The 26826-nt window shown below is 41.4% G+C and overlaps 1 protein-coding gene across 17 annotated transcripts in view; it reads left to right on the forward strand.

Moving 5' to 3' along the window:
• The window catches only part of MAGI2 (membrane associated guanylate kinase, WW and PDZ domain containing 2), a 598965-nt gene that overhangs the window by 341703 nt on the left and 230436 nt on the right, over nucleotides 1-26826 (forward strand). For all 17 annotated transcript variants that reach the window (XM_081927615.1, XM_081927614.1, XM_081927613.1 and 14 more), the window contains one exon: nucleotides 2893-3012. In XM_081927615.1, coding sequence (XP_081783741.1) covers nucleotides 2893-3012 — 120 coding nt within the window. The remainder of the gene's footprint in view (nucleotides 1-2892; nucleotides 3013-26826) is intronic.

Raw genomic sequence — 26826 nt, forward strand, 5'->3', positions numbered from 1 at the left:
TGACTATGACCATGTAGATTGGGAGGTAGGGAGGCTTTAGCCCTTTGCCCCCCATTGTGGGCCCAGTGTAGATCAGACCTCTCACACCTGCAGCTTCCATTTCCAGAAATGATCCTTTGAAACAAATGAATCCAAATACATGCAAAGATTGTCAAAAGCTACTTAAGGTCCCAGATGTAGGGATGGGAGAGAAATTGAATGACGACCTCTGGGAGATCGATCGATCTGCCGTGACACCTGATTACTTTATGATCGTCAATCAGCAGTTTATAACGGGTCCGGCACACTTCTTCACAGCTGCGCCACTGTTGCTCCCTTCAGGTCACGGCTTAGCAGAGTTGAACAGCGGTGTAAAGCAGTCTTGCTTCTTGTAAGCACACATAGACAGGTTCGTCTATTTACAGCTCTTTATTAAAACATTTTACCAACAAAGACCGGGGCTTCTTTCAGCCATATCCAAAGGCACGTCTTTCTCTCACAGATACACAGAGAGAAGTGAAAGTACAGGGAAACAAGCTCCTCCTTAGCTTCGAAAGCTTCTGTCTCCACCCAGCTATGAGCTGACGTCAGCAGGTGACACACACCAGGGAATTTAACCAGATAAATTCTGAACCATCACACGACCTACCTATTTTGTGCTTCCCAATTAAATGCACATATGCTTTGAAATGGGCACTTCTGTATGTTATGTGCAAAAGTTTTGCCAAGAGTGTGAGCACTTTGTGCTGAATTTTGTTTGTCTACTAAGGGCATTGTGTGAGGTTTTTGACCCCACCTGCTGCTGGAGTTAGTTAAAGGTAAAGGGACCCCTGACCATTAGGTCCAGTCGTGGCCGACTATGGGGTTGTGGCGCTCATCTCCCTTTACTGGCCGAGGGAGCCGGTGTACAGCTTCCAGGTCATGTGGCCAGCATGACTAAGCCGCTTCTGGCGAACCAGAGCAGCGCACGGAAACGCCACCCACGTCCCTGCTGCTGGAGTTACCACCCAGTTAATGCAGCACTCAGGCTGAAATGCAGTTGGTCTCTCAGCAGCAAGTGTGCCAACATGTGCACATGCTGCGGGGCATGCTGATGTCACTCATGGACACTGCATGATGGGTTGACACATCATGTGCACACTGTGCGGCTTGTGCTTATGACAGGAGCATGCCACGGGGCATGCACGAGAGAGGGAAGCACATTGTGTGGCGTGCGTGCACAATTGCCACTGAATTTTGAGGGGGCTAGGCTCCCTCCTTGAAAATTTTGGGGGGCCCTCAGTCCCCTGCCCCCAACATGGCGACCCTGATCAGCAGGGTAGACAGACTGTGCTGCATGTTTATAGAGGTGCGCTTGCACCTGCTGGGCTCTCCTTGCATATTTGTAAATAAAATTAATATAGCACCGATGGGTATGTCTCGAGGGTGTGCTCTTCCAAAGGCAAATGAATCCTTATTGTGTTATCCCTGAAACTAACCAGTTGGAGAAATTGGGACAGTATAACTCTTTTTTAAAGTGCGTGGGTAATAATGGCCCTTTGCAATTCACTTGTGTTTTTAGTGTGTTGTACCTTACCTGGAACCACACTTCCCTTTAATTGCTCTGAGTAGCTACAGCAACATCAGGGTTATGAAGTGCTTTCACAAAAGATGCAAATTACATGTTGAGAGACAGAGGGTGAGCGAGCGAGAGAGACTTGATTTTGAATAGCAATTGCTTTTCAGCATCAAATGTGGCAGCGTTATAAATAGTACGGTGTCACTTAGTGCAGAATAATAAAGACAGACTGTTGCATTATTTGTCAGAATTGGCACACTCGTGGTGCCATCAGATTTTTCAGCCAGCGAAGTTGAGGAATTGGCCTTATCATGGCACAGCTAGTAGACAATCCCAAGTGGTCCAAAAGTGCTTGTTGATATAATTACAGCAAATGGTTTCACTGCTCAGTTAAAGGAGGAAATAGTCCCGCCCCCAAAGCCATCTAAGTAGACTAATAGTGTGATCCGAGGAAAGGGAGATTCTGGTGACAAAGGTTCCATTAAACTTAATGGGGGGTGAGCTGGGACTGGCAGAACATGACAAAGCTTAGGTTTTAAATTTACACACCCGTCACAGCTGCAAGTCAATTGGGGATATGGAAAGCATTTTATTATACATCAAAGCATTTTATTATACATCATGTCCTCATGTCTTCCTCGAAAATGCTTTTGGAGCATGCATGTGATACCATGGCATCCCATAAACCATTGTGGGAGTCACATTCAGGGATGATTCTTGGTTCTTTCCCATTTGAAATGGAACTAGGGGAAATTAGGCCCCCAGTGAGGCTAACTTTAGCTAAGAACAGAGAAAATGGGAGAAGAGCAGGAGGAGGAAAGACAGCATGGAGGAGATGCCTCATGTACCCACAACACTGATTTAACTCAGTGAAGCTGCCAAATGGAATGATTCAGTGCTTTTTTTCTAGAAAAATACGTGTCGGTACTCACCATGAAGTTGCTGCAGTAATTGCCACACTTTCTAACAACAAAAGAGGTGTTGGTACTGTACTCACTGTCAAGCAAGTCTCCAGAAGTATAGGGTGAAGCAAAGTGATGTAACAGGGAGGGATGTCATTAACTCTGACCAATAAAGCAGTACAAAAGCTCCAACTTCATCTTATATGAGTTCAGGAGTGTAGAACCAGCAGGAGTTTTGATGTACCCCTCCTCTGGCCGGGGGCCATGTCCACTATCAGTAATATGCACATCTATATGTGAAGCTCTGAAATCTGCAGCAAATAAATATTGTTGTTAGCAACCTGTACTTTTTACGAAACCATATAACAAACCAAACCTAAGATAAATCTTTCAGACATCAGATGCCCATTAATGTGCATAATAGCAGTTTGTGTTTTCTTTCCTTCAAATTAGGCACTACAAGGCCTCATAAGGAGGGGGAAGTCCCTGGTGTGGATTATATTTTCATCACTGTTGAAGATTTTATGGAACTAGAGAAAAGTGGTGCTCTTTTAGAAAGCGGGACATATGAAGGTAAGCTGCGTTCTTTAATTGCAAAATCTGCTTTATGTTTTCATTATGTTTTCCTCCATTTTCTGGAATTACATTAGGACCTCCCATTAGATTGTATCATAGCACCCATTATCTTAAATTTATGAGCAGCCAGATGGTAGTTGTGAAAGTATTTTTTTTCCTATGAAATATCTAAATGCAAATGGGCTCAATTTAATTGGAATTCATGTCAGTTAAGGGGAAGGGAGAATAAAAAGTGAAAGCTAAACCACTCAGCACTCAGCGAAGTTAAGGCATTAAACAAGTTTTTTTATTTAATTAACGAAATAAGGTATAATAGAATACATACAAAAAAAGACAATGTCCTTGGGCAATAATTCACAAATTGTATAAAACAAATATTAATAAATTAAAGCATTAATCCTGAGTCAAAAGGATTCCACAAGGTCAGAGAATCAAGGGAGTTAACAAGTATATCTTTATATTTGTATCTGAACTTTTGGGTGATGTTCAGGATGGAGGCTGGGGCCATCTGTACTAAAGGGGCGGGCATGTGTTCAGTTGTGGCTCATTCCTGTCTTCTGAACACAGCAACCAGAGTCAGGCCAGTGTCCATTTGGTTGTCTGCCCTTCATTTGAGATTCTTGAATATCATCATGCTTCATAATTGTTTGCGATTAGCATTACACCAAAAACCTGAGCCTAACTTGCAAATGCCTCTTGCAAATGCCTCAAGCCAAGCCAAGCACTGCTCATTGCAGTGCAGAGAGGGTGAATGAAAATGCTAGATTGAGGCGGGCAGTTCTACACACACACACACACTGCTGCATGGTACCCATACATTATTGACAATCTTGCAGATAATTGTGTAAACTGAAAGCTGAATCAGCAATTTTAAAATTGATGTCATGCAGATTCTTGTAAAACTTTTTTTTAAAGACATAAAAATCCTAGCACCTTAACTACATGGCAGGTAGATATGGAATTTCCGCAATGGGATTTAAAAATATCTGCTTGAGAAGTGACAAGCTGGCAGCTTAATGATACCTCTAGGGTTACTGTTGATTCACCTCATGTCAAGATTTAAAAAAAATAATGTGTGAAATGGAAGTATGTTGCATAATACTGGAAGAGGAATGGAATGGAAATGTGCAAAAAAAACCACAATACCACAGAAGCTTGTAAACAGCATGTTTCTTATAGTACATAAATGCGGTACCACATTATATCATGTCTTTGGTCTTTTCTGACTGCTTATCCCTAGATATTATAGGTTTGCAAGCTGTGCATTAAAAACATGTACATTCTGAAGAAGTCTAATATACTGGGTGGTTTCATCTGTCTGTGAAGGAACAGTGTAGGGCTCAGATTTATAATTTAAAATCATGTTGTTTTTGCTGTCTAGGAACTTATTTTCCCCCACCAGCAGCTGGGACTGGAACTAATAGTCCCAGCTTCTCCATCAGGAAAATGACATTGGATGCACCATTCCCACCAAGGAGATGGTTCCAGGCAGCACCATTTGCCCACTGGAGATTCTGCAACTACTAGTCGTTTCAGTCCTGGTCTCTGACAAAACAAATACATATATAAGACATTCTACTGCAGAGGTGGAGAACTGTTTTTAGCTTGATGACTGGATCTGGAAGTGGCCCACAATTTGTGAGCCATTTTCGACAGAGGGTAGGCCCAGCCACCTGCCATCATATCAGAAGTGATTGGCGCTGATAGCAAGCCACACTTTATCTGTGGGCAAGTGCAATGTGGATTCAAACCATGCCAGCAAACAGACATTTTTCCTTGGCAGACTGGCAAAGCTGTCTACAGGGCTGGTCTGCAGCAGAAAAAAAATGCCCCTTTGAAGGCATAGAGTCCAAACTGCATCTGCAAATGGACAGTTTCAAAAGGGGCTTGCAGTTTTCAGCTCCAATCTGCTCTTGGATGCTTTCAGCAAGACCAAGGAACAATCAGGAGCACACTTTAAGCTCCCAGTGGTTCATTTTCAGATACATCTTTGCCTGTCCCGCATATGACATCAGGTGTGGGGCAGATGGGTGTAGTTTGGGGGAAATGACCTCACAGACCAAATTCAGACCCCTGTCAGCCAAATTGGGCCCGTGGACTGGAGGTTTGCCACCACTCTTCTGCTGGGAGCATCTGCAGCTGCTACCTCTCCCTTTCCCTTACACCAAAATTAGTTTCTTCTCATTGGAGAAGGGTGAGGCACAGGTGGTCACAGCAAGTGGGGCTGTGTTTCCCCACTTATGGGGCTGTCATACATCCAGATTTTCCAGGATTTCAAAGGCAGAATTGACATCCAGGGAGGATTTTCGAAAGGTGGCGCTTTGTCCTGGATCTTAGGCAAGTCAATTGAAAAACCACGTTATTTTGGTGGTAATCCTAAATTTTGGGGTCTTCTAGTTTTTACTTTTTGAAAAATGGCAACCCTACATAAAAGAACCTTGCTTACCCCAGTCTTCCTCATAAACATTCAGATACAGGGCTCTCTTATGTAAGAACCTTCCCTTCATTTTTTTGTAATATTCCTAGTGACGGCTGCACAGTGAGAGACTAAAGTGCCATCACCTTTATACCAGAACTGGTTGCAGTATTTAACTGTCAAATATATCAAGTATATTTATTGACAAATACATCCAGAGGCTTAAAGGAACATATTGCTAACATTATTTCTGTCCTGCTGACCTACCATTTAATTGTAGGATGTGGTATCTTCCAATGAATGTTCTTGAAGGCACATTTCAAGCTAAGAAAGTTTGGACCTGAATAGCACTTGATTGCTAAACCACCTTGGAACCGTATATGGCCTAAATGCCAAAAAACATGTTGCAGTGTGTTGTATAATCTCATTTAGACAAATGCTTCTGTGCGCCAAAGCATGTTCCTTGGGAGGGGATAATTTGCACATGAAATGGGAGGCTTTCCCCAGCAAAGATTCTAGGCATGTTTCCCAGCAAAGGTCATTTTTACCTCCTAGGCATGGAGTTTAAGGGGAGCAAAATTTCCTTGCCCTGCCCCCTTCTTCCTTCCTTGAGGATGCTTAGCTATCAGATTAATACAGTATTACACTCCTTTTTAGTGTAGAGTGTAGCTTTAACTTGAGCTATCGGAGGAAGAACAAACTGTTGACATACCAAATAAATAAATAAATAAATCTGCTGTTTTCTGGGGGGGGGGGGGAGAGAATTTGGATTTGACATCAAGACATGTCAAACCCCTTGTGGAAAATGGTCAGTGTCAGGAGACTTTCATTATTGCCACTGGTAAGTAGACACCTGTCTCAGCTTACTGAAGTCATTGAAAAGTTCCTTCTCCATTTGCCTCCATCTTCCTCCTTTCACTTTTGTGACAGCCACAGATCGGGGGGTGGGGGGAGGCGGGCAAGGACTTTTTTTTGCCTATAGAAATCTGTCAAAAAGATGTCATCTGATCTGATTCATCTGCCAGTTGATCCCACTGTTTCCTCTCCTTTCTGTTGAGGCAGTCTTCAAACCCAGCTAATGTTTAAGTGTGTGTGGTACAGACTGCATTTCTTACTTAGGAAACAAAGCTCTGTTTCCAAATTCAGCAATATTGGTCTTCACAGAAGCTGGGAGAAATGAGTGGCATCCCACTATAGCATCCATGTGAGTATCCTGTTAAATAACTTGAGATGATATTGACTGGGACCTATATATGTTGTCCAGCCATAGGGGAATGTTAACATTAACCTGTTTCTTGCCAAGTATGTTATAGAGCAGGCATGTCCAACAGGTAGATTGTGATCTATAGGTAGATCACTGGACGTCTGCAGTAGATCACTGGTAGATCACTAGCTGCCCCCAAAGAAGCTAAACAACTGTGGCTCCCCTAAAAAAAACCTCACAATTTTACCTCCTCCCTGAAAAAACTCAACAACTTTGACCTGAAACCCACATCCATGGCTCCTCAAGGTTCCGTCTTAAACCTGTACTTAACCTTATTCAAGAAAAATGATTGAGAACTTGAAGTAGTTTAACAGGAGTTGGATCCTTCCCATTATAATTTTCTGTATCTTCAGCACTTACAGCAGTCATAGCAGCAACACTATGTAATCAGTTATTTGTTCAGTATGCAGTCATGTGCTGTACTGAAAAATGAAATTAACTTTTAATTATCCTTTCCTCTGTTTCCCCCCTCTCTCAAGAGATAACTTTGTCAATCTTGTTTGTATTATCAAACTGTGAAGGTGACTTTCACCAGTATCTTGCATGCATTTCTAAACTTCTGCAGTTTAGAGATGATTTGACAGATGGTTCTCAAACCTGCCTGAGGTGAATTTTACCTACTGTATAAATATTGATTGCCTTAATAATTGGCATTCTGTATCTCAGCATCTTAACAAGATATTTTTCTCTAACAAGCTTTGTGGCATGGGAAAATCTTGATTCAATTAGAGCAGTATTGACATATTCCCTAAAAGAGAAATGTAATGTCATCACTCCTATGAGTGAATTGCTACTCAACCATGTGCAGGGGCTGCTGGACTGAAATTCTTTCTGCTGGAGGTCCCCTGGAATATATGAAAACTTCACAAGAGTACCATGGCTATTTTTGCACAGCTCCAGTTCATTTTTGTGGCACTTAAGCAGGGGAAGTTATTGAAAAGCAATTGTATTCCTTTTCACTATAACACATCAGTATGTGCTTCAAGAAGAAATCCCCTGACATTGATCCTGGGTTTAATTATAAATGGTGTAATTGGATTATAAATTGAGATAAAACAATGCGCAGTATGTATTCCATTTATGGATACAGCTATTTTCTGTGGTGTTTGGCTGGAAGAGGAAAAAAGGTCTGACTTTAGTTACTTGTTTTTAATTGGATCAGGGTATTATTGCATTAGTTTGTAAAACTGATGATCAGAGATGCAGAGCCAAGTGTAAGGACACCTTTTATTGGATCAACTAGTCATCTAACGTATTGCATATAAGCTTTCAATGGCACATTCTTCGTTAGGCAGTGATGTGCAGAACAAAAATAGAATGCAGAAGCTGATTTCACATATTATTATTCTTACGCAACTGTGCCCTAGGGAGTGTGTCTCACTATTCCTAGAATTCACCATCCAGAGAGGTATGCATGCCAGTTCTATACACAAATGGAATTTTTTTTTAAAAAAAAAATATTGTTTATCCCCTTCTTCTCCTTAAATAACAGCAGCAGCAGCAACAACAACCTCTAAACAGTGATCTGAATTTTGAATTGGTAGGGTTCAGGGTGGGAGCTGCAGTATAGAAAACAAAACATCACCCTCCTGGGTTATGAGCACTCGTGGATCTTTTTGAGCCCATTGAGCCTGCCAAATGAATGATTTCCTTAGATTTCACAGATCACAGGGGAGCCCAGCATGGCTTCATCAGCAACTAGTTTCCCCCTCAGAAATACACTTTAAAAATTGAGTGAAGGATGACGGGTGAGTGCTTTACATACCCGAAGAAGCATATGCTGGCAAGTTTTATTCCTTTGACAAATTCTTCTTCAGATCTCTTTCACACCTTAGCTGGCAGCTGCAGACCAGCTGATCTCACTCGGGATCAGATCTTGCCAGTGGGGCCGCAGTTGTCGACCCTCTAAAGAATGGCACATAGCACAGAGAGAGAGATCTGCTAAAAGTGTAATTTAATCAAAAAATCAGGTGTAATGCGGAAGGCATTTGCTCAGACGAAATATGCTATAGGAATTATGAGGGATAGCATGTGAACTTTCTTGGGAGGGAGGGGGTCACAGCTCTAGGCAGTCGAATGCAAAATACAAGGCAACTTGAGAGGGTTCTCTTCAGGTGAAATTTCTGTAGGAATTTCAAGGTATATTTATAGCACTGAATTGCTGTAGGTCAGTTTTGAACCGCCCAACACGGTTAGTCTTCTGCAGACTACTATCGACTACTAAAACTATATTTCAGTGACTAGGAAGAGCAGTGCTTTATGCACACCCAAATGATAAATATGAAACGAGATTTGTCTAGGCCATGAAATTTTTACACATTGTTGTACTAGAAAAGTCTGTGCTGAGTAATACATTTAGTCCATGTCTTTGAGGTTTACTCATATTTAGTCTTGGGAGCTGTTCTGGTTATTGAATTTATGGTTGTGTATTTTAATTTGTATTTATTGTAAGGCGTCTTACAGGTTTTTAATTGGATTTTCTTTTAAGTTATGAACCACATTGGGATTGCTATGAAAAGGTGGTATTATTTAAAAGTGGGTTTTTTTAAGTAAAGTAAATAAATAAACTCATCTAATACACTTCAATGAGTGTTAGTCAGAGCTGAACTCTTGAAAATGTTATTTTCTTACATTAGGTATCTTTGTAAGATAAATAACTATTGTATCAGCAGTGAGATGGGTTTGGGCAATTTCTAAGTGAAGAAAAAGAGATGAAATGGGGGAAAACACAAACACACTCACACCAGTAAATGTTTTTTTGATTGGATGTTTAGGTTTTACCCTTCTCTTTTCACAGTTACAATTTACAACTGCCTTGGAAGTTCTCCACTTTTGCAAGGCTTGATAATTTGGCTCAGAGAGGTCAGTGGGACACAGTTCTCCCTGGCTACATACAATATTTTTTTTACCCCGGCTCAGTTTTACACCGATGTCAAACATAATTCTGCTGAAAATATTAAAGGCAGCATATTATGACACATCTTATATTATGTTCCTGTAGTTGGTGCTTGAATGTCTTAGTTTGCCAGCACCCATGGAAAGATGGAAATAGAGGAGTTCTTAACATTTTCAGGTTTTTTTACAGGGATTTCCAGGGAGTTTGCAGGCTTTTTCAATGTTGTTCCCAATATATGTGATTTCACTTAAACTTGTGGGGCCTCAGAACGTAACTCCCACGTAAATGGGGAGTTGCCCTTATTGTGTTCAATCTCTGTTCTGTGCATCTACTTTGATATTTCTGCATATGGCACTGGACCTTTGCTATGTATAATGTTTCAAAACTGTGTTAGATTCTGTTTGATTTCTATTTTCTGTACGTTGCTTTGAGGTTCTTTTGAATAAAAAGCCATTAAGGAATTATGTGGAATGTGTTTCACCGAATGACAGTTTTATTCAGTCAGAGGACGATTGTCCTCATCCTTTCATTTAGGTTTGAAGATATATATCTTACTGTGAGCTGAAAATTGATCCAACTATATGATAGCGCAACAATCAAATCACAGCTTCACAAAACTGCTAGCTGTAATGATCATTGAATGTGCTGCTAATTTTTTTTTTATTTTGTGAGCCAGCCCAGAGGAAGAGTCAAGTACAGGAGGAGGGTATTACAGATTAGATCAAACTCTTTTAAAAAAGATTTATTAGAGCCAGAAGAACAAGCCCTAGAAGGACAATTTACTGTAACACTTCATGTCTTATAGTACTACCATACATACATAATGCGCTATATTTAGCATTTTTTTCGGACCCTCCAAGTGTCCCTATTTTCCAGGGACATCCCTGATTTAGAGAAGCCGCACTGGTTTCTGATTTGATCCTGGAATGTCCCACTTTTCCTTAGGACATCCCTATTTTCATTTAATAAATGTTGGAGGGTATGGAGTAATCCAAGCAGTCTGAAGGTAATCCTGTATAAGGAAGGGTTGTTTTTTTTAAAAAAAAAATGTGTCATGTTTTATTCTGTTTTTGTATATGGTGGAAGCTACCCAGAGTGGCTGGGGCAACCCAGTAAGATGAGTCAGGTATAAATAGTAAAATTATCATTATGGAATGCAACACACCTATTTGCATCGGAGAAATGATGGGAGGGTATGTTTTTTGTTTCAATTCATTGTATTAAGGTAGAGTATTAATTAGGCCATTTTTCAAAGTAGAAATGTGTATATTACATCACACACAACAAATTGTGCAAATGTATTCTACAGTTCAGCATATTGGCACTTAATCTGTTATTATTCATTTGCTGTTTGCCAGAAATGTGGAGCTCATTTGGCATTTGTTAGAATTGGCCCAAACCACACATCTTTTTTCCTTTACACACATGGCTAACCATATAGTTTGGCTTCGTGATGGAAGTCATTCTTGCAAGGATAATGTGTGAAGCAGACCATAGACAGTTTCACAATTCTCTAAAACTGTGAGCGTGTAACTTTTCTAAAGGTCTTAACCTAGTCTTAATTTAAAATGGGGTCGGTTTGTTGAGAAGGTGCCTTTCTGAGGCCTTTTAGGAAGGTTTCCTGCAGACTTGAGAACTCACTGCCTCCTTGTCTGCACGCATCTTCCTCAAGGAGCTCTGTCAATTCTGGAGGTAGCAATTTTATCAGTGATATGGGGCAGAAAACGACTCCCAGCCTGAAAAAGATTAAAGGAGAATATCCTACGGGAATCATTCATATTTCAGAACGTTTCTTCAGAGTTTTATCTTACATATACAGAATCTTTGTTAGCAATATTTACTTTAACAGAACAGTGCTTGTAAATAATCTTTTAAAATATTGTGTTTACTGGCATGATAGCTTATAACTGCTGGAGATGTTGCTTTTGAAGTGTGGCACTCTGATTAGATAAGGGAGATCAGCAAAAGAAACTACATTACCTAGTCCTAGACAGTGAATTTCACAAAAACTATTTTATTATTCACAAACATCCTCACTGATGCCCCCCCCCAGTTTCATTATTAAGTTGTACAACACTCCCCAACCCAATTTCCACTAGTTGCTTTCTACAAGTTCCTATCAAGTTGGCATTGTTTATTTAGACTTTAACAACAGTGCAGTGGTACCTCAGGTTACATACGCTTCATGTTACAGACTCCGCTAACCCAGAAATAGTGCTTCAGGTTAAGAACTTTGCTTCAGGATGAGGACAGAAATTGTGCGGCGGCAGTGCAGTGGCAGCAGGAGGCCCCATTAGCTAAAGTGGTGCTTCAGGTTAAGAACAGTTTCAGGTTGAGAACGGACCTCCAGAATGAATTAAGTACTTAACCCGAGGTACCACTGTACTTGAAGTGCAGAGCATCAAACAATAATTTCCTCCCATTTGTTGCTTCATTTCTAGGGAGGTTGACTCTGTGTTTCTGTTTTGCAAATGTATTCACCTGCCTGCTCACCTGGAAGTGAATATAGGAATAAAGGAAGTCTCTTTATACTGGCTCAGTAATATCCATGCTAGGTGGCATTTGCTGTCCAGGGTTTCTGATAGAAGTATATCCTATTCCCACCTGAAGATTCAAGGGTCTGAACATAAGACCTTCTGTGCACCAGAGACAGCCTGTTTCACTGAGCTGCAGCCCAAGTAACCAAGCAGATGTCTCCATGCAATCCTGCAGCCTGTGAGGCTTTGTGAATGTACCCTAATCCCTGCTTTTTGGACTGAGACAATACTTGTGCCTTTAGAATAGTGACTGGTTAAAGATTTTATAGAGTTTGTACAGCAAGACTAGATGGTGTTCCTTGTGCAAAGTATTGGGCGCAATCAGAGTATGGATAAAAGAGAGAGAGAGTTTTATTCATTGGCTGCATTTCATCCTCACACCAGGGGAAGCATAGCTTCTGCAGAAACAGGAAATAATCTTTGATCAGCATATTTATAGCCTTGCCAGATTCCTGCTGAGGCCTATGAAGTTTCTGGATCTACAGCCCAAGGAGACAATCTCCCTGCAGATGGAACTGCAAGACTCTGAAAAGCCAAGCTATGGGCTCAGAAGAAATCACAGTTGTTCTATGACTATAAATTTAGGCAGGGGCACTTGTAATAAGCACCATTCGTCTTTGTGGCAGAGCATGTAAACATAAATGCATAAAAATAGCTTGCTTTATGGCTTGATGCCTGTGATCCTAGAATAATTCCTCACTATACAGATGTTCAGGAAGATGCCTAGATACCATTGGCATTTCCTTCTCTTAACCGTGGGCAGAATTGTTCCCTGGTTTGAGACAGCTGCTGCCAGAACATTTCCTCTGTTTATGTGCCATATGAACCCTTTATCACGTGACATAAACATACCCTACTCACATGATTGGGTGACCAACTCACATATGTTTTCCATAGCCTACCTGCCTAGGTTACATGATATGCTAATATAGGTCAGCTACTTAAATTGCCTTCGTTGCAGTGTGAAGACACCCTTGAATATCAGAAACTGAAGACCTCAATATTATTGTAAATTTCACTCGAGCTCCTAGATAGCAGTCTCTTCCCTTAAGATCTGAAATATCAAGGCAGAGGTGGGAAACTTCTAGCCAGGGTTCAAGTTCGCCAGCATAGCCATTTCCCCCAAACTTTAGGTTCATAGAATTGTAAGGTAAAGGTAAAAAAGAAGGTAAAGTACCCCTGGACGTTTAAATCCAGTCAAAGGCGACTGTGGGTGCAGTGCTCATCTTTCTTTTCAGGCCAAGGGAGCCGGCGTTTGTCCACAGACAGCTTTCTGGGTCTTCTGGCAGAAGAGGACACCGTTATGAGTACCGAAGCACCGTTTACCTTCCTGCTGTAGCAGGAATTGTACAGTGTCCATCTGTCCATCAGCTGATGTCCCTGGGTGGTAGCACATTCCTGTAGGGAACATGCTGGTGAAGCAGACTCCCCATTCCCTTGGCTTAGATTTGGCAAGTGAGCAGAACCACCCAGCTATCAGTCACCTGATGTCTTCAAGATGTCATCTGAGGTCGATCTGAATCTCAGCGGCTGAAAATCCTACTAGGAGATAAAAACCCAGAAGTAACACTGAAAGTGGCCAAATTTTCTGCGGCTGCGATCAAGCGGAGGGCATTAGCTTTAAAAAAGTAAAAGACTTGACCCCTGGACAAGCCCCCCCATTTTTTAAGTCTATACATACACTGTAGTGCATATATGCGTATATATGCGTGTGTGTGTGGGTGTGTGTGCATATGTGTATTGCTTTTATGTATAATTTCACAATTTTTAATTGACACCATTATTCCCTTTGTAAACTATTGTTGTTTTTTATGTTTTTTTCTGGTCTATGACCGTAATAAATTCATTCATTCATTCATTCATTCATTCAAGATGTCATCTGTCTGACCAGTGGGTGGCTCCACACACCTGCTTGTGAGGGTGAGAGAAGATAAAAATATTGCCCGTTAGGCCATTACTTGCGTTAATGATATGGTTTGGTCACCACTGAAACGTGTTTAATAGACCTCATTAAATGGAAACCTTATTAGCCTTCATTACAGTTAAAAATGAAGATGTAAGGCTTAACCATTGTCAAGACAGGGTGAGGTATTGATGACAGAGGGAGAAGGGATTGGGGAATGGAGCACAGGATCCCAGAGTCACCTTTTGATTCCAAACCTAATGATCTAGTATAGTGCAACATTGGTCTACATTTCAGAACATGTGAAAATTAATCACTTCACCTCTATATTGCTCCATCTTCTCATTCTTTTCTCATTTTCACATCCTTTCTGGAAATGAAAATGTAATAATTCTAATCATTTGGAAAATAATATTCTGGGTCCTGAACTTTCTTTTATTTGTATAAAAAATATCTCATGGAGGAAAAATATTGAGACACTCCTTGCCAAACACTTAAAAGATTAAACTAAGAAAATAAAGACAGATAAATACTGTTCAGAGTGTTTATCATTTCAAAGTGTTTGATGCATGAACATTTTGATAAACTTAACCTCCCCATTCCTTTTTATTCAAGTGCTTGAGCCTGGATTGCATCAGTCTTTTACATAATTGATTTCTTTGTTTTTTTTCTGTTTGGTAGTGTTGGTACTTGTAAAGGGATCTATGAGTCTCAGCAACGAAATGGGTAGACACCATTTTCAAGGAGCTGGCATCAGGAGTGAGCACACACACTTCAGCCACCTCTGTTCCTCACTGCCAGCTGGACATAAAACAGATTTGACCAGCCAAGTACATTGCTTGTTGGTGTTACCTCTTGAAGCATGTTTATGTGTAGGGCTCAGCTGAAAGGGCCCCATCCTGTTATCATTGGACTTCTAATCAGAAACAAAAATGACTTGTTTCAGCAATTTTCCCAGCAATTTCTTCTCATCTATTTATGAAATAGCTGAAATTGTATTATGTCCATTGATTAGCTGGATCGCACATGTGACCTGCACAGGAAGCATTGCCCTCGCTTTAAATTGGCTTCACCCAATCCTTATTGGCTGGCATTTGTCTGTCTTGGGGGACAATGGAAGAGTGCACCTTCAGGGGCAAAGTTGCATTTCAGATCCTGTGTTCAGAAAACATGGTTTTAGGTTGGTTTACATAAAAATGCAAAGTGAACAAATTTCTTCCTTATCCCTCGTAGGCAGTATGTGATCTCGGATTGGCTGAGGAGTGATGAAACAAAGAATAACAACAGCTGCCAATGCAGCAGGGGGGTGGAGGAAATGGCTGTGAACAGTAGCAAGCAGCCATGAAAGATATATGTTGAAAGGGTTTTTCATAGAGTTCTCCCCACTCATCCCATCTGAAAATTCTACTTTTAAGCCAGGAAGCAAACTGGAGAAGCACTCAGTTCAGATGTGTGGTCTGAAACATAGGGTGCAACTGCTTCCATAAACAGCAACACTCCCCACACCCAGTGTTAAGTAAATCCAGATTTGCTGAAGCTATAAAATTGTTCACTGCTTCCCTGTCCTATGGAACATAAGCAGCCTCCATTTTCTGCATTGCAATGAATGTTAAAGGAATTCTGCAGAGGCCTCTACACTGAAATTTGTTGGCATCTATCTGTGTTTAGAGACAATGGAGTGTGCCTCCAGGGGTGAAATCAAGCCGCTGCATTAGCGACCAAAGTTACCATGACAGGGCGCAAGCCTGGGTAACTGGGTATGGAGGTCTTGGGCTGCCCAGACAATAAGACCCCCTTCTTGACCTCATTGATATGGTCCAAATGAAAGCAGAGCAATGCGTTTGGCACCAGCTTGGCTGCAGGAGTTGCTGGAAGGAGGCGTACAAGGTGCCATCCAGAGTCTTCCGTCTCCTAGATGGGCTACTTTCCAAGGTTGATGAGCCCTATCTGCCCCTTATAAACTGGGAAGTGCTCGTATAATGGCAGCAATCTGCAGATGAATCTACAGCTCCTAAATACTTATAAATGATTGTGACATTCCCCTTTTCCTATAGTATTGACTTTCAGCCAAACGGTAAACAAATTATTCACTGTAATGTCTGCCCAACTAGTATTTTCATCTTCCATGTAATTAAGCATTCTTCTTCTCAGAACTATATGCTTACATGGCTTTGAAATGCAAGCCACTAAACTGAAGAGTGATATCAGTGTTCACTGTCTGCTAAGCACTTCTTTATCTCTGTGTCAGAAAGACAGGTATTTAACGGGGAAAGAGAAAGAGAAGGGTTGAAACCCCAAAGTCTATTTTTGAATTGAAGGTTGATTTGTTTCAAGTATTTTTATACCACCTTTTGGTATAAAACGATAAGCATGTTCAAAATATAGGTCCCCTATGAAGTATTTGTTTTTCATGAAGTGGTTACAGGCAAGTATCTCTGGAAAAACCTAAGGGTTTTTTGTTTCCTTCCATACATTGAAATTTTAAATTCCCTGTTTGTCTTGCAGCTAACTGGAGGGCCAGGTAGAAAAGAGTGTAGGATGGATGGTGCAGAAGAGGGAATGTGTAGTTTGTATGACAACAGGTATAGAGCTCTCTTCTCCCTGACTCTTAAAGGTCCTTGAGCTTTGTACAGCTACAACTAACAGATGGAGGACACTGTGATTTATTCTTAAAACTATAGCAGATGTGTGGCTAAGCTCACATCTACACATAGTCAACAGTTGTGTCTTTCTGTCAAGACCCTTGGATCTCCTCATCACTACCTTACCTGAAATATTGCTTGTCAAAATTCAATGGTTATATATAAATAGGTAAAGGTAAAGGGACCACTGACCATTAGGTCCAGTCGTGATCGACTCTGGGGTTGCGGTGCTCATCTCGCTTTATTGGCCGAGGGAGCTGGCGTACAGCTTCCTGGTCATGTGGCCAGCATGACTAAGCTGCTTCTGGCGAACCAGAGCAGCGCACGGAAACACCATTTACCTTCCCGCAGGAGCGGTACCTAATTATCTACTTGCACTTTGACGTGCTTTCAAACTGCTGGGTGGGCAGGACCTGGGACCGAGCAATGGGAGCTCACCCCATCACGGGGATTCGAACCTCCAACCTTCTGATCAGCAAGTCCTAGGCTCTGTGGTTTAACCCACAGCGCCACCCGCGTCCCATATATATAAATAGATACCATAAAAAACACCATAACCTTTCTACGATATAGGACTTCTTCAAATAAATGTCAAAACAATATACCAAAGACCAACAATTTACTGACCAAATTTTGCTGCTACCCCTCCCAATAGTTGCACTTAATTGCCAAATTCCTTCAAACAAAAAAGGGTTTTATAGTGATACTTTGTTGTTGTTGTTGTTGTTGTTGTGTTTTTAAAGGAAGTATAGCATGCTATTATTAAATCTCTAGGGCATGAAGGGCAAACTGAGAGCTCCAAAACCACAAAGTCATCAGGATTCTTTGAAAAGTTAAATTGGCCAATCTCTTCCATTATGCATAAATCCATTAGAGTTTAGCTGCCTTTTACAACAGCCCCCATGCCTGGTTCTTTTCCTTACCTATTGTTGTCTAATCTTGGTATGGCTAGAATGTAATATGAGGATATTCTTTTCACCCTGTTTTGATTTTTAAAAAAGCCACTGCAAATGACTTCCTTCAGAAGTAAATTAGTACTTAAGCCAGGTTTATCAATCAAACACACACAAACACACATGCAGACACAGAGATACACATACCTTTTCTCTCTTTCTCACTGACTCTCTCCATTGCCATACATTCAGATCAGATGCTTCTTATTATTCTTCTGTACTGTTTGGATTACTCGAGCCCTGCATGAGCAAGAGAGTAAATTCAGAGCGCTTTTGTGCCATTATTGTTGCCTAGGAAACCACTTCCTTTTTATTTCAGTGCATGGGACATCTGTGTCACTTTGAGTCTGGCTTGCCGAAAGGCAACTTCGCAGCAGGGTGTCAGGGGATGAAAAGTGGAATTAATGAAATCTCAGTGCTTATTGTAAATAAAGAAAGGCTTGTGTAAAGTGTTTCCAAAACTATCTAGTGACCTGAGACTCCGGGTACCTTAGAATGCTGAGCAGCATTGAGGTGAGTGCATTTGTCTTCATTAAATGAATGGAGATGAAAGCTTCTTGATGCCATCATATGTATCTTGGAGAAAGATTGCTGCTTTTCCAGACACATTATCCTACTGTTAGTTAGTGACAGGCTCCATAACTTGAACCAGCAGAAGTCCATCACTATCTGTCTTCCTTTCTGCTATACAGTTTTCTCGGTGAAAGTAGGCAGCCTTATGTTGCAATATACACAAGCAAATATAGGCAAAGCTCCTGCACAATTCACTGTTGTTGTGTAACAAGATACATTTGCTGAAATTCCCTCTTCTACCTACCTATTTAAAGGTGCAGAAGGAACCTTGTCCTCTTTTACACCTGGTCACCCTATAACTAACACATGGTAGGCAATTGGATAAAAATATCTGCTTTGTAAGGTAGTGCTTCCAATTTTCCGGTAAAGTTACCCGTTCTAGAGTAGAACATTGTAGTTATAGGTTACTTGCAAATAGATGAATAAGGTGTACTTTGTTGATGAAGATCAAAGAGTCCTTGTATGCACAATGCAACATGAGACTGTATTTTGGGTCTTTCCACATTCCTGAATCAAAGCATGGTTTCAGTAACCCCTTTCTCCCGAGTAAGTTCAGAATCCTAACTGGAAAAAAGCCTAATGTCTCTCTCTCATGTCTTTAAATTGGACTTGCACTAGACAGCTCTTCAAAGAGAAAACTCTTTCAAATAGAGAAGTGTCCTCTGTAAAATAAGACACATGGCCACTCTCTTTCAAACTGAAATTATTATTATTTTATTATTTCTTGAATAAGAGGATCTGAGGATCACAGGTTTACAATATAAAAACACAAAAATATACAACATAGTAACAAACAAAACAATAAAAAGCCCACAATTTAAAAGGCCATAGATAGTTTTATGAACCAAAAGCCTGGGAGAAGAGGAATGTTTTTGCCTGGCACCTAAAGATATGTAGTGAAGGTGCCAGGCGAGCCTCCCTGGGGAGAGCACTCCACAAGCAGGGAGCCACTGCAGAAAAGGCTTGTTTTTGGGATGCCACCCTCTGGACCTCCTGTGGAGAAGGCACATGAAGAAGGGCCTCAGATGAAGATCACAGAGTCCAGATCAGTTAATATGGAGAGAGGCAGTCCTTGGGGTATTGCAGTCCTGAGGTTGCAGCTTTATTTGAGGTTTATCTGTGACAGGCATCAGCAGTTGGCATGACTGGGCAGTCACTGAAACACACCTTTGCAGAGGCCCAGTGGCTAAGAGCTTCCAGACTTCTGCTTCCTTACTTACTCCCTTGCCAACTCTCCCGTTGGGAAGCAAGCAGGAAGGCATCTGTTGATGAGAATGGCAACAAAGAGGAGACAGGCCCACCCTGAAAGAATCTTGCCTAAGGCCTGGCCAGAAACCGGAGCCAGCAATGGGTTCAACTCACTGTTAGTTTTATCTCAAGCAAACAACCCAGAAAGTACAACTCTGAGAGATGTGCTGATCAAAGGTATTTTAAAAAGCAGAATTATAATGTGTAATTTCCAGCAAATGTAAATTGCAGAGTTTATCATCTAATAAATAGTTTACAAGTGGTGGTAATGCTTTATACTCCTTTTTTATTGGTTTACATTTTCTGATTTGTGGAACACTGAAAAATCTATTCCACCACCCATCCCACTTAATAATTTAAAGTAGCTCTTCAGAAGGATTTTTTGGGGTGGACGATCCAGCAGTTTGGATAATGTATTTAAATATTCTTAATCAGAAAGATTAGACATAGGCCTTGCTGTTTCAGCAATACCATAACTTATATGCTGATTTAAATGCTTTGCATGTCAGCTCATTTGAATTATAAATGACAGCCTCCCACTTTGTGAATACCCAATAAATATTTTTTTTAGTCACCTTTTGAAAGAAAATATAATTATGCCTTGAGCAGGTACAACAGTATCTTCAGAAAGACAAGGAGCTCCGAGAAGATGGGCAATTGGCATTCTCTCTGCATGCCTCTCTTAGTGTGGCTATGAGCATATTATTTATTTCCTTTTTATCATACAGGCATGGAATTATGGATTTGGTTGTACAACGTCCAGATTTTTAAGTGGTCTTGTTTTGCTGTGTGAGGAGACCCAAACTTCATATGCACACCTCTGCCTAATGTGCTTTTGGCCATAAGAAAACTGCAAAACAGACAACTCCCTGGAAGGAGCAAGTCTTTTCGTCTTCCGAGTTTTTCGTCTTGCGAAGCACGGTTTCCCATAGGAATGCATTAAAAATCAATTAATGCGTTCCTATGGAAACCGCCTTCAGACCAGGTCCGGGGACAGTCTGTCCCCCGACCTCTTCTGAAGGCCGGCGGGGGGCGAAAGTCTTTGCTTCCCCCCCGCCTGCCTTCCCGGGAGAGCGGAGAAGCAGCGCTGCCTTCCCGCTCTCCCGGAAAGGCAGGCGGGGGGACAAAGACTTTTGCCCCCCGCCCGCCTTCGGAAGAGGTCCTGGACCTCTTCTGAAGGCTGGCGGGGGGCAAAAGTCTTTGCTCCCCCCCCCGCCTGCCTTCAAAAGCCGTCCGGGATAGCGGGAAGCGCTTCCCTGCTATCCCGGACCGCTTTTAAAATGCTGGCGGTGGGGAGCAAAGCCTTTCGCCCCCGCCGGCCTTCCTGGACCTCTTCTGAAGTCTGGAGGGGGGGGAAGGCTTTGCTCCCCACCGCCAGCATTTAAAAGAGGTCCCTGGAGATTTCCCTATGGGCTTTCGTCTTGCGAAGCGTCGCAAAAACCGAAAAACCCTTTTGTCTTGCGGGTTTTTCGTCTTGCGAGGCATTCGTCTTGCGGGGCACCACTGTATTTGTTGATGATCTCTTGATAAGTGAGACACAGGCATGGACACCAACAAAGGGGCAACTGCAGGAAATTTTGGATTGCAAGGAGACACTAGGGAAGTTTGAAGGGGGCATACATAATAAGCTTGGGGAATAGGAATGTAACAGCAAAGGCGGCAGTAGCAGACAAGTGGAGAGGCAATATAAAAAGGAAGGTGGATATGAAATATTGTGCAATGGTGTTTTGTTTTGTTTTGTCTTGTTTTGTTTCCATGCTCCATTTTTATGCTAAGGAGCTCAGCATAGTGTACATGGAGGTGGATTTCAGCTTTCTCCTTGTAATGACTTCTTGATGTAGAAAGAAGGTGACTGTCTCAATATATCATCCAGTGAGCTGCATGGTTGACTTAGGACTTGGACTCAGGTCTCTTCTTTTAAATTATAATTCTATCCATGATATTACACTGACTTATTTAATTACTTGTCACTGTTGTTGTAGTTGCTTCATAAAAGAACAAAGGTCCCAGTTTGAGCTCTTCTTCTGTCTGGCAAAAATGGAAAAGATGTGAAGTGGGGGGGATGATGACAAATCAGTTAATTAAACACATATTTAATACTACTTGGTGTTTAAGAAACGTTTTAAAAAATCAGTGCAAATTTGAAATCAGTTGTTAAAATTAGTGCAGTTTTGAAAGGTTCAGTCGGTCATCTTGATTCAAGATGATGTACAATTGTATCCAAATGTAGATGAAACCTGATCCTTAATGCATAATTTTATATTTCTAAAATATATAGTAAAAGGTAGAAAACTGATACATGGGGCACACACATTGTATAATTATGTAAGCTGTAATAAATATCAGGGACAATAACAGGGAAAAACAGGGAAAGAAATAAGCTTCCGGAACATTTCCTAAAGAGAAGATGGTTTCCTAAGTTATGCCAGTCATTAATTGTTCTGGATTTTCTAGATACTGTATTGTTGACTTGCATAAAAACCCAATATAAAGTCTGACTTTTTAAAAGCCTGGATTTCTTGCCACCAGTGAGGTTTTAGCTAAACCAGAAATAACTTCCTCAGAGTGCTGTCTAGTGAGCAGGATGTACTTGACTTTGCAAAAGTGGTAAATATCATTTGTCAGAAAATTCACAAAGGAATTCAGTATCTTCTGAGGGCATACATCAACTTGGAGAAGGAAAACAGCATATAGCACAAAGTGAAATACCTCACAAAGACTCACCCATTTAATCACATAGATTCACTGTGAGTTAACAAATTGGACACAAGCATTTCATGACTTTGAAGGCAATTTACTAGGTGAATGTGAGATCTTAGGACATAACATATAGTGTCAGGAGTGAAAAGGAGCTAGAAAGCAGAAAGGGCGTGGAAAGCAGACCAAGCAGTTTCCTCATCAAACCTGCTCAATAGATCTCTTGCATGTTCAGATCAGTTCCTACGTCAGGCATGGGGAACTTATGGTCCTCCAGATGTTGCTACACTTCAACTCCCATCATCCCTGAGCGCAGGCCAGGCTGGCTGGGGCTTATGGAAGTTGGAGAACAGCAGCAGATGGAGGGCCACAGGTTCCCCATCTCATCTTCTTGACAGAAAGATTGTAGGGAGGGGCCTGTAGCTCCCTAATATAGCATGTGCTTTGCACACACGAGGTTTTAAGTTCAGTCTCCAGTATCTCCAGTGCAAAGATATCAGTAAAGTGGGAAGACACCTCTGCATGTAATTCCACAGCTAGTCAAGAGTATACACACCCTGTTGTGAACGTGGCAGCAGGAGCATCTAACTGGCTCTGCTGGTGTGGTTGCAGCATGCTGACCTCACAGCTGTGTCCCCTTTCTCCTCCACCATTCCAGTACGCAGCAGCAGAACTCATCGCGGCCACCATGCCATCTGCTTCCGCCTGCATAGCTTACATTCTGGCATTTTTAATTGGATGTATTTATTTGCAAATAAATTTCAAAGCAATGTGTAACAGGGTTTACAAGAGCAAATCATCTGAAATAATACTGAGAGCACATCAGACAATACGAAACATTACTCTGCTGTTTCATGACAGTGGCCGTGGCTAGGATCACCCCCTCTGGAAAGGCCTATCTGAATGAACACAACTTCAAGCAAAGCTTTTCCTGGATTCACATGCCATGGTTTCACCATTTATTCTCAGCCTCTGCTTCATATACTCCACCTCTCCCTTCTGTACAGCTTTCACTTGCTCCAGTTCTCTTCCTGGCTTTATGGTTAGGTAAACCAAAGCTTGCTGTTAGGTTCAAACTGGTAAACTGTAGCTTATGCCTGCCTTCCAAAACAGGATGGGAAATGCACTTTGGGCCATGTTTACCAAACCTTGGGGGGCAAGCACATGCTATAGTTCTGCTGTCTAACAATACTCTATGATTTTTCCCTAACCAGAAAGTTAGGGAGGGAAACAGAGCACATGTTAGATTGTCTGTTACATCTGAACAAGCCTACTGTCTGTTGTGTATTTTCCAAGTGACCAAGGATCATTGTCTTTGGATCTTGTACAGTCATACACGCTTCAGGTTGCGTGTTTTCGTCTTGCATCCTGCAGCAACCCGGAAGTACCGGAATGGGTTACTTCCAGGTTTTGCCTCTCACACATGCACAGAAGCTCTAAATTGCACTTCGCACATGTGCAGAAGCACCAAATCATGCCTGTTCAGATGCAGCGCTTTGAGTTGTGGGCTTTTCACGTTACAGACGGGCCTCCGGAACGGATCCGATCCGTAACACAAGGTACCATCGTAATTCTAAATATTTTCCTTTCTGAGACAGGGGTGGAATCTAGACCCATATAAAAAACACTGTGGAAATGCTTTTTTTAAAAAACGTTTTGAAAAATATATTGAATTTACCATAAGCTCATCATTGCCATCTAGTGTCACATTTGTATAATGCACTTAAACCGTTATATTTTCATCTGTATAGCTGAGTCCATAGTCCATATTGACCTCTCAAGTACATGACTAGTGCTTTTGCCCCATGAAGTTGTTACAGTAGGTGCCACACTTTTTAACAACAAAAAAGAGGTGCTGGTGCTGCATACCCTTGAGTACTGTACTGTATATGATCATATCATGTCTGGTCAGGAAGATTGCATTCACACTGAAGTGTTCTCATCAACTTTGCAGTAGAGAAATTGATTTCTTCATCTTCATCCTACTGTGATCTACCAGGCCGAACACAGACAAGTTGCAGCATGCATGGTCTATCATATTACTGTTAGGAGCACTCAGAAACCAAAGAACACCCTTTCACTTGCACAGGACATTGCTAATTTATTTGCAGGTTGGTGAGAAAATACATTAAAATCCAAGGCAATTTGATTGGCAAAATCCTTCTTATTGGTCAAATTAACTCCCCCCTCCAAAAAAAGCCCTTTACAATGTTTTGGATTCCCGGGCAGTCTTCCTCCTTAAGTCACCAGGGGCATTCGTCTCACCCCTCATAGATATAGAAGCAGGGAAACACATTTCTTCTTTTTGTCCAGTCCGTCAATTTGTCCATATTTTTTCCCATATTTCCAAAACCTTACTTAACCATTCTTTTTAGTGGTTGACCAAAGTTAGATAGTTAAGTAAACCACAAGAAAAAATATGAGGATAATTCATTGAATCTTGGTGTTCATGTGTTCATGTGAAGGAAAATGTACCATCAGAAAGATAGAAAATAATAATCTCAGCAACAGGCTGTCAGTATACAAAGATAGAAAATGGTTTGCAGAGCCCAAGCAGGCAATAGAGTCTTACAAAAGGAGGAACATCCTATTTGCTTAACAGCCACATGCACAGCCATGGCACTGTGCAGAGCCCAGGGAAAAAATGGTTCACAAAAAATGGTTCACAGAGCACCATCAGGCACTAGCAACACACACAGGACTTGACATTTACTTGGCCCTCCTAATGTTATTGGACCACAGGAAATTGATCATGACCCAAATGACCTTATGAAAATGAAATTGCTGAGGAAAGTCAGTTGTTGTTTAGTCATGTCTGACTCTTTGCGACCCCATGGACCAGAGCATGCCAGGCACTCCTGTCTTCCACTCCCTCCCACAGTTTGGTCAAACTCATGTTGGTAGTTTCGAGAACACTGTCCAACCATCTCGTCCTCTATCGTCCCCTTCTCCTTGTGCCCTCCATCTTTCCCAACATCAGGGTCTTTTCCAGGGAGTCTTCTCATGAGGTGGCCAAAGTCTTGGAGCCTTAGCTTCAGGATCTGTCCTTCCAGTGCGCATTCAGGACTGATTTCCTTAAGAATCGGTAGGTTTGATCTTCTTGCAGTCCATGGGACTCTCAAGAGTCTCCTCCAGCAACATAATTCAAAAGCACCCATTCTTTGGCGATCAGCCTTCTTTATGGTCCAACTCTCACTTCCATACATCTCCACTGGGAAAACCATAGCTTTAAGTATACGGACCTTTTTGTGCCTTATTAACATTTTAACAGCACTCTTGCATTTGATAGATTTCTGTTTAAATGATCAAATATTTGTACATATACTGTACATTTCAATTTCCTCTGGAAAGCAATTTAAAATATTTGAAAATATTTTAAGGGGAAAGCTAACTCAACCCCCCCCTCCCATTTTGAGCCAAATAAATGTTACGAGAAAGGAGTATACTGATGCTTCTACTTAATCATTTCGTTGATTGACTGAGGAATTTGTTTTAGCTTTTGAGAGAGAACAGATAATATTAATATTAGAAAGGCATTGTGTAAACCAATTAATCATCCCAATAGAAGTGCCATTCTAAAACAGTAATAAATGCATATACAAAAACCGTTGAAGGATTTGTAGTCACAATACTATTGTTCAGTCAAGTGCTGTGTAGCTGGAGCCAGAGGCTCTCCGTATCAGGTGCTCTTTGGGTTACCTGGGACTGCTGTTCGAAGGACCAAACTGTGGGCTGTTCAAGGTGGGGCACCATCACAGCAGCCCCAAGGCCTCTTAGGGTGGGGGGGTCAGGTGGCACAAAAGGGTCAATCCCATGCCACAGTCTTATATAGTGTCACACACACACACACACACACCGTCCCCAGATCTGCTGCTGACTTTTCTCAGGGCAACTTATTGCTGAAGCTACCAGATTTTGTGTTTTGTGTTTTTTATATTGTGATTTTGTGTTGTGAACCACCCTGAGATCTATGGGTATGGGGCAGTATGCTAATCTAATAATAATAAAAATTCACGCATTTGTGCCATCATAAAATATTTTATTTCGTTTACATAACCCTGTTGCTGCAGTCCATGTCACTGATTGGTTTCAATCCTGAAAAACTAGAACAGTCGATTGTTAAATGCATTTTAGTTGATTAAACACCTGCAGTAGTGTAATTTGAGCGATTAATCTATTAAAATTAGATTTCACTGTATAACCAACAATTCATGTTGATGCTGCAAAGAAATGGAAAGAAGTGCAAAGTAACTTTTGTTTAAAAACCTCTAACTTTTATTGGTGGTTTGATTTTTTCCCCTGTATATAAATAAGAAAAAGAACGATGTAACACTGCCCTCTCAGTATGCTACTTTGTAGAGTTCACAGTTCTTTATGCTGTAATAACAGTGAGAGTAACACTTGGTATCTTTATACAGTGGTACCTCAGGTTACAGACGCTTCAGGTTACAGACTCCGCTAACCCAGAAATAGTGCTTCAGGTTAAGAACTTTGCTTCAGGATGAGAACAGAAATCGCACAGTGGCGGCGTGGCAGCAGTAGGAGGCCCCATTAGCTAAAGTGGTGCTTCAGGTTAAGAACAGTTTCAGGTTAAGAACGGACCTCCGGAACGAATTAAGTACTTAACCCAAGGTACCACTGTACAGTACTTTAAAGAGAGCAATTCCTGTGTAATTTTTGCT

Source organism: Podarcis melisellensis, assembly GCF_964234715.1.
Source record: "Podarcis melisellensis genome assembly, chromosome: 10".
Taxonomy (NCBI): domain Eukaryota; kingdom Metazoa; phylum Chordata; class Lepidosauria; order Squamata; family Lacertidae; genus Podarcis; species Podarcis melisellensis.